Source organism: Euleptes europaea, chromosome 13, assembly GCF_029931775.1.
Source record: "Euleptes europaea isolate rEulEur1 chromosome 13, rEulEur1.hap1, whole genome shotgun sequence".
Taxonomy (NCBI): domain Eukaryota; kingdom Metazoa; phylum Chordata; class Lepidosauria; order Squamata; family Sphaerodactylidae; genus Euleptes; species Euleptes europaea.
In genome coordinates, this window is record NC_079324.1 from 2,788,298 (window position 1) to 2,802,027 (window position 13,730).

At 46.7% G+C, this 13,730-nt stretch overlaps 1 protein-coding gene across 1 annotated transcript in view; it reads left to right on the top strand.

The window, feature by feature from the left end:
* Positions 1-7,655: 7,655 nt before the first annotated feature.
* Positions 7,656-13,730, top strand: part of LOC130486608 (diacylglycerol O-acyltransferase 2-like) — a 43,284-nt gene continuing 37,209 nt past the window's right edge. The window contains exon 1 of the mRNA XM_056859929.1: positions 7,656-7,704. Within this exon, the coding sequence (XP_056715907.1) occupies positions 7,665-7,704 (40 nt within the window). The 5' untranslated portion in view covers positions 7,656-7,664. The remainder of the gene's footprint in view (positions 7,705-13,730) is intronic.

A 13,730-nucleotide genomic window follows, 5' to 3' on the forward strand; every position in this document is an offset into this window, starting at 1 on the left:
CAATAAGATAGAAACTCAGGGTGTGGTGAGGCCGGCTCCCACCCCTCGTGCCTTTCCCCTCTTGGGAAGCAAATTTAGACATGATACCAGCAATACCTGGTCTCTTGAGACAGGAGTGTCTCAACCTCTAGCATCTTCAGAGAGCTGCTGTGTGAGATACAAGCCAAGGTTTGAATTCAGCAAGGATTTCTGATTAATCTCTCTGATGCAAACAGTTCCTCACTTTGCATAATCCCATGATCATAACACATGAAGAAAGGTAGCATGGAGGGAAATGAATGGATTTGAAAATCCCATAATCCTAGGTGGTGTGCTCTAGTGAATAGGGAAAAATCAGCCTTTTGTATAAACAGAAATCTTTTGTATAAAGCTATTTAAAAAGAGAAAGAACCAGCATGGGGGGCGGGGGGAAATGGCCCACAACTAGTTGGATACTTAGCATCAGTTGATGGGTACTGTTAACTAAGTAAAGTTTTCCTATCTTGAGTCAAGAGGAAAGGGTATGAACATGTTAAAAAATGTTTGTTCCTCTAAGACAGAGATGGGGAACGTCCGGCCCAGGGGCCGTATGCGCCCCCCGAGGACATTTTCAGTGGCCCTCGGGAGTTCCAGGGCCCAGCCGCGGAGGCGCAGCACTGCGCGGCCCTCCCCGAGGGTGTTCCTGGGGCTGCGGCGCCCTTTGGACCTCCTCTCGTCGACTGTTGGTTGCACAGGGCTGCATGTGTTGCCGTGTGTGTGTGTTGGGGGAGGCGGGGAGCCTGGGGCCCAGTTGCGTGGGGCCGGCTTGTGTGTGTGTGTGCGGGGAAGGCTTTTCTCTCTTCCTCTTTTTCTTTCACTCTCCTTTTCCCCCCTCTCTCCCTTGTCTCTTTCTTTGTCTGACTCCTTCCGTCCTTTTCTCCCCCTCCATTTCTCTGTTTTCCTCCCTTCCCTGAGGATCGGCTGTGGGCTGCACCCCCCTGGTCCCTCGTTTGCTCGGGGCCCACTGCTGGCTGCCCTCCCGCCTGGGAGGGAAGAGGGATGGGGAACGGGGGTGCCCTCCAGGCCTTCTCTGTGTGGCCTCCCCTGTGGTTGCCAACCCCAAGGTGGTGGCTGGAGACCTGGCAATCCTAGCCTCTCCCCCTCCTGCGCCGGGAGATCTACACCTGGGTATGGCCCCCGAATGATGTTATAAAAGCAAATGGCCCTTGGCAGGAAAAAGGTTCCCCACCCCTGCTCTAAGAGGAAGCGCTAAATATTTAGGCAACTTTAGAAACTGAACTTAGCCTTATTGCTGTCACAAGAGGCAGCCAAATAGTATGTTATAAAACTTGGCAACTTGGATTTTCAAGTTCAGAATGCTTCTTTTCACTAAGAGATATCTGGTTAGCACAGATTTCCCCCAAATGCCTTTACTTTCCAGAAATCCTACTAGATTAAATCTGATTCTCCCCCCGCCCCCATCTAGACAGCACTTGACAGCTGCAGGAAATCCTTAGACAACAGGGACACCTCCTGGGCACTGGGGTAATAGCCCAGTGCTTAATTTTAAGAAGGATGGGGGGGTGTCAAGTGCCATCAAGTCACAGCAGACTTCTGATGACCCCAGGTATGGAAATGAGGGAGCTCGGCCACTCTGGGGAGGAAGTGTGGAGGGGCTGGTGGCCTGGAGGGCTCTTGGGCAGAAGCAGCCTGCAGAGGCATGAGAAACACTCTGTTCCCCTTTTCCCCCCTGAGTAGTCAAGTGAGTGGCAGAGAGCGCTGAGTTGTCCGAGGGTGGGGGTGCGTGTTCAGAAGGCATCTCAACCCCCTTGTTCTCAGCCTTTCCTGGGACCCTGCAGGTACAGGGTTTTGTTAACACCCTGAACACCCGGCCATGGAACCAACCACCTCTAAAATAGACATCTCATCTGCACTGGCTCCCCAGGTCGAGAACTTGGCAGCTCTCCACCCACCAAAACGGCCTGCCAAGATCCCCACCCCATTGTCTTGTTCATCACTTCCCTACCATATCAAAGAGTTGCAAAATAAACTTCTCTGAGGATGCGGGCATCCCTTTCTCCAGACCCATGTAGCTGGGGTTGCGGGATCTCCTGGTATAGCACTGTTGCCTGCTGTTGCTTAGCTGGGTGACAGAAGAAATTTCCTAGTAAAATGGGGGGGGGGATCGGAATCCCTGGTGTGATGATGTTGCTTCCAGTACAAACCAGAAGTGTCATCACATCAGGTGATGCTCCAGCATTTGTTCAAAACTTTATGGTTTAGCTTAGTTTTTATTTTTTTAATTAATAAACTGGGGCGGGGGGTAAGGGACCATCATACTTGAGGTCCATGGGTCTTGAAAGCGCCAGATGAGTCCCTGGTACGGTATATTTCCATCCATAATTTATACCCATTATTGCGAGTCCTATCCTCTGCTGCCAACAGGAACAGTTCCCTCCCCTCCTCTAAGTGACAGCCTTTCATATACTTCAAGAAAGCAATGGTGCCCCCTCAACCTTCTCTCCTCCAGACTGATCATTCCCACGTCCCTCAGCCTTTCCTAGCAGGGCTTGGTCTCCAGGCCCCAATCGCCCTCTTCACTCTCTTCTGCACCCTCCATTCTGTCCACATCCTTTTGAAGTGAGGCCTCCAGAACTGCACACAATACTCCAGGTGCAGCCTGACCAATGCAGTACAGTGGAACTATGACATCTTGCAATATATGCCCCCGTTGATACACCCCAAGACCGCCTTAGTCTATTTTGCTGCTACATCACACCGACTGCTCATATTCAGTTTACAGTCCACCCGTACCACTAGATCTTGTTTACACACAGTGTTTCCCAGAAGTGTATCCCCCATCCAGTATGCATGCTTCTCATTTCTGTTACCCAGATGTGGAACTTGGCACTTGTCCCTGTTCAATTTCACCTTGTTCATATCTACCCACTTCTGTTCAGTCCTAGTTCAGCATATGTTCTTAGTAGATCATTCACTGAACAAGAATCAGCAGTGTGATGTAGCTAAAAAGGCAAATGCGATTTTGGGCTGCATCAACAGAAGTATAGTGTGCAGATCACTTAAAGGGATATCACTTTACTCTGGTTAGACCTCACTTGAGTATTGTGTTCAGTTTTGACACCACAGTTTAAGAAGGATGTGGACAAGCTTTTATTTTTAACCGGAGATTCTCAACTTAATTTCCATGCTCAGATTCATGTATTTCCTCACAAGTATACACATTCTTGCCATATGCTACTCTTCCCCCTTCCTTATTTGTCCCTTTTAAACAAGCTGTACTCCTCAATCCTAATGTTCCAATTGTGAGTGTCATCTCACCAAGTTTCAGTATTGGGGCTATTGGGTCGTAGTCCTCTTCCTGTATTAGGACTTCAAGGTCCTCCTCCTGCTTGTTTTCATACTCAGCACATTAGTGTAGAGACATCAGAATCCGTGGTTTATGTGCTCTGAGGATTTTGCTTCTATGCTTCCCCGTGAGTTAATGTTTCCTTGCATATGTGCCACTTCCCGCAAATCCTTAGTGCTCTCATCTCCAGTTACTGGTATTATATGAGGCTTTGAATCTTTGTCTCGCTCCCCCATAGGATTTAGTTTAAAGCTCTCCTTATCAGGTTTGCAAGGCTCTTTTACCTCAAGACACTCTCCTGCCACCGTTGCTCCACTGGAGCTAACTAAAGACACCTGGTTAAAGTCATTTGTCATTCAAGCTCATTATAAACCTTCGTTGGGTTTAATAGGACAGCTGTCCCTCACCCACAGCCAAACTCACTAGTGGTGGAGACAGCTATAGGTTATTTGGCCAGTATGGTGAGATCCCAGACATGGGAACAGAGCTCTCCATTCTTCGATCGCCTCCATAAGGATATCAAGCAGACTGAAGTCATGCCCAGGGACAAAACCCTATGCTTCACACAGCAAGAGCTGTTGTTATCCATTCAAATAGCCAATTATGGAACCAGGACCATGGCAGCGATTTCTGCAATGCAGTTCTATGTGCAGCCCCACTCGGCAATGCTACAAAGCTATAGAAGGGATTGGAAACTTGCTCTTGGAAGGTGAAGGTCTCTTCAGAGGAAAGAATGATGAGTATGGCAGGAGGACTCCAGAGCTCTGACAGTCCAGCCCATGAGCTTTCAAACAATTTCAAGCAGGAGAGGAAACCCTCTCAAAATCTTGCCCCTCTGCCAATGCTATATAAGGCTATTATTTTTGCATGTCCCACCCTATAAGTCTTCTGCCCCATGCAAGTTTTGCTTCGCAACTCACACATGAACACATGACACTGACTTATACTGAATCAGACCCCCTCTTGGTCCAACAAAGTCAGTATCACCTACTCAGACTGGCAGCAGCTCTCCAGGATCTTCAGTTGAGATCTTTCACCTCACCTACTGCTTTTCACTCTCTAACCAGAAAGCAGAAATTCAGGTAGCTGTAAGCTCTTGACCCATCGAACCAGAAATCACCACAGAGACAATCAGATTCCAAGCAGATGGCTTTACTGGTCAAATAGGCAATACAGTGCTTTGAAGGCAAGATGACAGCTATGGGTTGTCTTGCCCGTTATTTGGAAATATAAGGCAGAGAAACGGCGGGAGATTACAAAGCATAAACAGAGCATATTTCCCAGGAGTGGCGTTCCCAGGCTTTGGTATGTGTAGCCGTCCTTGAAGTCTGGATGGTTCAGCAGAGAAACGAAAGGAAACATCTAAACCGAGATAACAGCCTGACATCCTGCTCCCCTTAAGGCCCCCTCCCATCCGGCAAGGGGGCAGGTCTGTCTGGGTAGGTATTGTGAAAAGCGTTGACGAGTTTGGGGGCAGAGACATCCCGTGCGCGAACCCATTCGTCATAGGCAGGGGGGAAGTGTTTCCAGCGGATCAGGTATTGCAAGACCCTGTGGTGTATGCGGGAATCAAGGATTTTGGAGACTTCGAAATGTTCCTCCCCCCCCCACCATTATGGGCTGTTCAGGAGGCGGCTCCGGGTGCCATTGTGGAGAAGCAACATGGGGCTTTAGAAGGCTGATATGGAAAACGGGGTGTACACGCCTCAGAGTTTTGGGGAGAGACAGTTCCACTGTGACAGGATTTATGAGGCGGATGATGGGAAATGGGCCAATGTATTTAGCATTGAGCTTATGGCACGGACGGGTGGAGCGCAGGTTCTTGGTGGAAAGGTATACTAAGTTACCCACTTGCAGGTCCCTACCGGGGGAACGATGCTTGTCGGCCTGCGCCTTGTATTTGCGCTTGGCTCGGTCTAGGTTGCTAACCAGCCAGGGCCATGTTGTACGGAGGGTGTGTGCCCAAGAGGCAATGTCGGCATCCCCCTCCCCCTCTAATCCTTCTATTGGGGTGATAGGACCGAAGTCCTGTCCATACACCGCATAAAACGGGCTGAAACCTGTGGACTGATGTACAGCATTATTGTAGGCATATTCTGCAAAAGGCAACAGTTCCACCCAGTCATCTTGGTGGTAATTGACATAACAGCGCAAATAGCATTCAAGTACAGCATTGACACGTTCGGTTTGACCATCCGTTTGGGGATGGTATGCACTAGACAACCCCTGCTCCACCCCCACCAATTTGAGAAAAGCTTTCCAAAACTTAGCAACAAAACTACTTCCGCGGTCGCAGATTATCTTGCGCGGAAACGAATGTAGTCTAAAGACATGTGACACGAAGAGGCGGGCCAACTTCTGAGCGGAGGGGATCCCTGGAACCAAATGTATTTGCTTAGAAAATAAGTCAGTGATAACCCATAACACAGTTTTTCCCCCGCTGAGAGGGAGATCCGTCATAAAATCCATAGCAATCACTTCCCAGGGTTTGCTGGGTATTTCAAGTGGTTGCAGTAGTCCTGGGGGCTTGCCTTGAGATCGCTTGACTGTGGCGCAAATAGGACAACTGCGAATAAAAGAGTCAATGTCAGAACGCATTCCCCCCCACCAGAACTGCCTGCGCAACAGGTGAAGGGTCTTTAGGAACCCAAAGTGTCCAGCTGTTTTTACTCCATGAGCCAAGTGTAAGACGTCTTTTCGGAGCGCTTTGGGCACATATAATTTCGAGTCTTTGTACCAAGAGCCTCCTTGTTCGATTACACCAGGAGGCAGGGTTTGATCAGAGCGTTCCATAAGGCATTGTTCCCAAAGGGAATTTAAGAAAGATTCGGAGATGGGAACCCCCCCCCCTTGTTTACGGTGGTAGTAGGAGCAGTTATGGGGGTTGACGAGGGGGAAGCGCTTACGTGCGGTGGTGTGCAGACTGCAAGCGGCTGGGCGGCCGGTTGGGTTGGAGGAGCTGGAGAGCTGGCTATCGTGTGTTTCCGTTGTGGGGGCAGCTGGGTGGCCGGTAGGGCTGGAGGAGCTTGCGCGCCGGCTACCGTGTGCTTCCGCTGGGGCAGCGTCTGGGATTGAGTTTGTACAGCCAGTACGGGCAGGGCTTCTCTTTGAGCGGGTGTAAATAAAGAGTTTGTTGGCCGATCGAGTTTCGCCGGGTATTGAGGCAACCGGGAGAGAGCATCTGCGAGAACGTTTTGTTTTCCTAGGACATGCTTCAGGACAAAACGAAACTGAGCAAAGAATTCCGCCCCACGCTGTTGTTTCGCGGATAACTTATGGGTTCCCGTGAGGGCGGCAAGATTCTTGTGATCGGTCCATACTTCGAAGGGGACTTTAGACCCTTCCAGGAATTGTCGCCATAGAGTAAGCGCATGGTGAACGGCTGAGGCTTCTTTCTCCCAAATGGGCCAGTTCAATTGGGAGTGCGCAAATTTCTTTGAGAAATAAGCGCAGGGGTGAAGGAGACCATCTGGTCCTCTTTGGAGCAGGGCCCCTCCCATAGCTACGTCGGAGGCATCGACTTGTACAATGAACATTCGATTTGGGTCTGGGTGCCGTAGCACAGGTTCCGACGTGAAAAAGGCGTTTGAGGGCTACAAAGGCGGTCTGGCATTGATCAGTCCACAGTATCTTAGCGGAGGGTAATGTAGCAGAGCTTCCTTTACCCTTGGTTTTCAGAAGGTCGGTGATGGGCAGCGCTATTTGGGCGAAGTTAGGGATAAATCCGCGGTAGAAATTAGCAAAGCCCAGAAACTGTTGTACTTGCTTGCGGTTGGAGGGAGGAGTCCAATCGAGGACAGATTGGACCTTGATGAAGTGGCCCCAATTCCTCACAGGCTTGTGTTTGTCTGTGTTAAGTTCTGTCAAGTTGCTTCCAACTTATGGCAACCCTATGAATTAATGAGCTCCAAAACATCCTATCATTAACAGCCTTGCTCAGGTCTTGCAAACTGACCACAAAGGCTTAAACTATAATAAAATGTGTTAATCTTTTAGGTCCCACAAAATGTATGACTGAGATCGTGGGGTTTCTGCTAAAAGCATAGCTTGTTATCTAACTGAAATATTTTGTGGACTTTCATATTGCAACAGACATGACTTGCCAATAAGCCATGCCTTCTCTGAAAGGCTCTGATTATCTCCCCATGCCCTCCCCACCAATGTATGTTCTGGATTTATCGGTTTCCCTTCCCCTCCCACTGGTTCAGTTTTCCTTTGGCCAGATGGTGGAGCCTGAAAGTGGTCAAAGGCTTCATTGCAGAGATAGCTCTTTGCAAACTTAGCTTTTAGCCTGTGAAGTCAAGGTCTAAACAAGCTTGAAATCAAGAGCCCAAGTACCATGAAGACAATCATTGCTGCCTATTCTCATAACCAGAATGGTAAGAAAATAACCAGTAAATGGTGATTGTTTGTGACTGAAAATGTGTCTGTGGGAAATATGTCTTTTACTCTGGCTTCTCCAGTGTGGTTTACTTAGCTTGTGCTAATCTGTTTTCAGATGGACAAGTTCAGTCTTTTAGCACCAAACAGATCTGATACAGAAGCATATGCTATACTTTGGAAGAATTTGTTTCTGATACCAAATTACTCTCTCTCAAAGGATATCAAAGGATATTTCTAACTACTGTAGGGGGAATAAAAGGGAACACGAACTGAAATTTTGCCAATAAGAATTGCATTGCCCTTTATGGATTTTGAATGCCTTCAAAAGACTCAACTGGTTTTTTATACTCCTCTTATACACACAAACCAGAAACAACAGTCTTTGATAGACTGGGACATTTTTAGCAAATAATTTTTTAATATTTTGTTGCTCTAATTCAGTTCAACTCTGCTTGGGAAACCCATGCAACAAAAGTTGAAATAAAAATTACGGAAGCCTATAAGCTGCAATACTAAGAACACTTTCTTGGGATTGAGCCCTGTTGAATAAAATGGGACTTACAGTAGACATGGATGCCCTCCATGTTCCAATATGCTATTTTCTTGTAAGGACAAGTATTGAGTAACTTCATTTCTTGTATTATTTTTGCTCAACAAGCCTATTTGGGACAGATATAGTTTTACGCCTCATGATTCTCATCATTATGTGGCATGTTGGAAAGTGCCTTATGGACTTCGTGTGCCCAGCAAATGCATTAGAAGTTGTCTCCAATAGTTTTATTGTGCATATTATGATATGGGCACGAAGGGTCAGAAATCCCATGATTCTAACACTTACCCAACAGTACAATTCTAGGCAGAGTCAATGGGTTTAGAAAGGTGTAAGTCTGCTGAGGACTGCACTGTTAGTTGTCTAAATGATATGAAATACTTATAGCTGAGGGTGCAATGCTGCCAGAATTAAACACTTGTAAGTAAAGTTGCCTCCTGCCTAGGGAAAAGATGCCCTATCCTTGGTGAGAGGCTTTGTGGGATGTTATCAGGTGATGTCATTTATCTCCATGCCACAAACAGCTTCTGCTCTCCGTTTCCTAACATCAATAATTTATTAAAGAGACATAACATTTTTCTCCAGGCCTGTTAGCAACCTTATAAAGCGGGACAGGACCAGTTCACCCTGTGAGCTTCCATGGCAGAGCAGGGCTTCGAATCCAGTCCTCCTAGACCCTAATCTGACAATCTACCCGCTGTGCTGAACTGGATCCCCTATGAGCCATGCCCTGTGCTGGCAGATTCTGCAGCGGGACAAAATATTGTAGATCTGTTACAAGAAACAAAATAAAATCTAGTTGATCTATTTTACAAAACAAAATACCTGAAGGACACAGCTTATACAATCATTAAGGTTTCAACCATAATAAATCTGACAGTCCTAAAGTTTCACAAGATTCGGTCTTTTAAACTATGTTCAGAAATCAGAGAAGTGTGCTGAGTGTTAAAAAAACAACCTGTCTTACAGCTAAGGGGATATAAAAACACTCCCTTAGGAATCCTACAGAGTCTTAGTGCTAAATTCAGCAAGATCTTGACCTCTAGCTCCCTCCCTGCCCCAGAACAGGACACTGAATTGTTAAAGGGACCCCATGAATACTTATTTTTAAAAACTCTTCGGAAAAAGAGAGTCTATATGAAAAGTTTTTTCTTTTTAAAGCTATGAGTGCAATTCAGCACAGAAGGCTGGGGTTTACATTCATGAGACAAAGGGCGAAAACGCATGGTGACTTTAGCCTCCTTTATTCCCTGTTTCAGCCAGGATTCAGCCAGGATCGAAAGCATGCGTTTTTGCCAAACATGTGTTTGATCCTGGCTAAATCCTGGCTGAAATAGGGAATAAAGGAGGCTAAAGCCGCCATGCGTTTTCGCCCAAATTATCTGAACTTTAGATGGCTCACCCTAAAGATGGAGCACCATTATTGCTGCCAACTGACCTGAAGGAAAATGCCCTGTTTCTTTAATGAAGGCTGAATGAGATGTTATTTACCAAATAATGATATTGAATTCCATGCCATGGAACGCTTCAGTGATCCACTTCCACATATTACGCCTTTATTAAAGGGACAGGATATTTTTCTCCAGGCCTGTTGGCAACCCTAAGCAGTATGGTTGCTCCTTCCCAAGGGGCTCCTTCCCAAGGGCTGCATGTTGTTATATGACCCAGCTTGGTGTAGTGGTTAAGAGCGGTGGTTTGCAGTGGTGGACTCTGATCTGGAGAACCAGGTTTGATTCCCCACTCCTCCACATGAGCAGCGGAGGCTAATTTGGTGAACTGGATTTGTTTCCCCACTCCTATACATGAAGCCAGCTGGGTGACCTTGGGCAAGTTACATCTCTGTTAGAGCTCTCTTAGCTCCACCTACCTCACAGGGTGTCTGTTGTGGGGAGGGGAAGGGAAGGTGATTGTAAGCCGGTTTTAGTCTCCCTTAAGAGGTAGAGAAAGTCAGCATATAAAAACCAACTCTTCTCCTCCTCCTCCTAGATCATAGCAGCTTACAGGTAATGCTGTGGACAGGACAAAGATGGGACCATTTACCACTGTGTCCTGTCACTGTATTATAATTATTATTTTCTGCAATTAAGTATAATCACATTTTTATCTCTCTCAAGAAGCTCCATGTGGCTAATGTGGTTCATCCCTTCACCATCACAAAAACCTTAAGTAGGACTGAAAACTATGGCCATTTATGCATGCAAGGTTTTGCCTTGAATTTACCACTCTCTAGATGCACATTTTTACCACTCTCTAGATGCACTCTAGATGCACATTTCAGCACCCTATGAAACTCAGCATGGGGGCTTATTTTTGAGTTTTGAGAATTCAGATGGGAAAAATGTGCATCTAGAGAGCTGCAAATCCAGGGCAAAACCTCCAATGCATAAATGGCCTGTGACTCACCCAAGATTGGCTCTTGTGTGTATGTGCATGTGCGTGCAAGTGAGTGAGCGCTCACTAATTTCTTAGAATCTAAATTGCCATTTGGTCTCTTGATTTTGAAATCCGACTCCTTTGCAAAGAGAGGAATGATCAAACCCCTGTTTTGTTCCTTTTTCAGTGACACTTGTGACAGTTAATGTTTCACAGGGTGAGCTGAGAGGAAGGAAAATACAGAAGCAAAGTGAACCTCTGTCGTGAGGATCAGAAGTCAAGGCTGAGACACAGGCAGGACCCTGGCCGGAGCCTCCCTTATCAGCCACAGCAGGACAGACTATTGAGGCCTCTTTAGCAGCCCAGGTAGGGCTGGTGCCATTTTTTTTGCAGGGCACAGCCTTTGGTCAGCTTTGCTATCAAATAGGAGGTATGTGGCAAATCTGTGTGGTGCATCATTCAGAAGCTGTAGATATTGGGAAGTCTGCTGACAAAATCACCAGCTTCAGCCTTCCATGGTGCCAGGGTCTAACTCTCTCCAGCATTCTGAAAAGGCACAACCCTGTCCTAGAGAGATCCCCCATCCTCCAATGGTCCTGATTTTTATAGCTATATTTTGTTCTATCTTGAAATATGTTAGTGGCAGCTAACACAAATCACTAGACAGAAGAAGAAGAGTTGGCTTTTATACACCGATTTTCTCTACCTTTAAGGAGTTTCAAACCAGCTTACAATCACCATCCCTTCCTCTCCCCACAACAGACACCCTGTGAGGTAGGTGGGGCTGAGAGAGTTCGGAGAGAACTGTGATTGGCTCAAGATCACCCAGCAGACTTCATGTGGAAGAGTGGGGAATCAAACCCGGTTCACCAGATTGGAGTCTGCTGCTCATGTGGAGGAGTGGGGAATCAAACCCGGTTCTCCGGATTAGAGGCCTCTGCTCTTAACCACTACACCACGCTGGCTTTCAACCAATACATGTAACCCTTTTTGAACAATGGCCCCAGACTGTGGATCAAAAAATCTTCAAAACAGGGCCATGTCCACATAGAGGATTTTTCTACAAATCTCAGTCTAGAGGTTTGTAGAAAAATCCAAAAATGAAAAAAGTGTGGGGAGTTTCCCCCCCCCCCAATTATAAGAAGGAAAAGAAAGGAAACAGGATTAGAGGGAAGGAAGAAAACTGGCAAAGAGACAAAATGGCAAGGGGCAAAAAGGTATGACTGGAACAGGAAGCAGTGGATGGGGAATCTGAGACAAATGGGAAGGAAGAAAAAGGGAGGACCTCTTGAGGGAGGAAAGATTAAATATAGTATGGGGAGGAGGACAAGTAGAAGGGAATGAGATTTCTTGAACTTTTGCCCAGTAACAGGGCAAGCAGCAGCAAAACGGGAGGAAGAGGCCAGAAAAAATGCCACCCCTTTTGCGCTTGGGAGCTGTTCTCTAAACAATCACCCAACTTGGCACACAGAAAAAAGACACAGCAGAGTGCATTAGGTATCCCCCAGCAGCACTGTCATCAACATCAGCTGTATGGAGCAGGGCAGGAAAGACTGCAGGAACAGACATGGCAAAGGTATATCATGCCCGAGGCTTTAGACTTCTTTAACTACAAAAGCAGGGAAAGTGTACACAAAAATGCACAATCTGCAAAGAATGTTTAAAGAAAGCTTCTTCCTTTGGTTGGTGTGTTTGGGATATTATGTATTGTTCTGGTCACTGAAAACTGAACAACCACTACTGTGATGTCCTTATATAATGAGCATCATGTGTCTTCTATACTATGGACTATTATGGCTGCTTCATCACAAAAATGTGGAAAGGTGCAGAAAAAGGCTTCTGAAATGAGCCTTTTATATAGAAAAAAGGGTAAAGTGGGAGTATTTAGTTTTGAAAAAACTAGCTACCTCAATGGCCCTGATGAGAGCAGAAATGCAAGGTACAAATTTTGTAAATAAAATAAATAATCTAAAAACAAATGACTACAGGGAGACCTGATAAAGGATTCAGAAATTATACATGGTATACTGTACTGCTGGTGCAGATGATTGCTTGAGAATTCTTATCAGGTCTGTTGATTCTGAAACGGAAAACACGATGTGGAAAGATGTGTCATTAATATAATATCTAGTATTCAGTAGCCACAAAACCACAAATAGAGCTTGTTTGCCAGTGGGTGCTGCTCATTAGGGTTGCCAGGTCCCTCTGCCACTGGCGGGAGGTTTTTGGGGTGGAGCCTGAGGAGGGCGGGGTTTGGGGAGGGACTTCAATGCCATAGAGTCCAATTGCCAAAGCGGCCATTTTCTCCAGGTGAACTGATCTCTGTCGGCTGGATATGTTGTAGTAGCAGGAGATCTCCAGCTATTACCTGGAGGTTGGCAACTCTACTGATCATTGGTGGTGGATCCATCCTAAAACAGATTGCCTAGGGAAGAATCTGGGAAATAACCAAGGTAACCTGGCACCTTTAAAGGTTCTAGGTGTGCTGACAGCAGTTTCCTTGTCAGGTCCAAGCAGCTAGTTGTGTGTGGCTGAGCAAGTAGGGGAAACTCAAACCTTGATGGAAAAATTCTCTGACTGCTCTCATCATCCAAGGGGGGGTGGGGTGGGGGTTGCTACCATTTTCTGCGAGCCCATCTCCTTTCGCAGATTGCCAGTGCAAACTTGAGCTGGCGTTGAATATTCGTTCCTTATGCAAGGTTCCAGAGACAGACTGGGCATTTCTGCTGGTTTATTGGCCTCCAAGTTCCCCACCAAGCACCCTGTCTGAACTAGCAGAAGTAATCCAGATTTGGTGCTGGAGACTCCCAGATTGATTATTCAGATTGGTGACTTCAGCATACATGTGGACAGGACCATCTCTGAGCCAGCACAAGATTTGTAGCCTCTCTGGCCACTCAGGTTATGAAGAGCCCTCCACACAGCAAAGGTCATACCCTAGACTTAATCTTTTGCATTGGGTCTTTAGAGGAAGTTCTGGCCAAGGGGTTAGTGGTTTGGCCTGTACAACACTTTGATCGCTGCCTATGCAAGGCAGAGGTGAATGTGGAGCTGGTAGGTTTGCCAGCTCTGCCACTATAGTGGGACCCACCTCCTGCT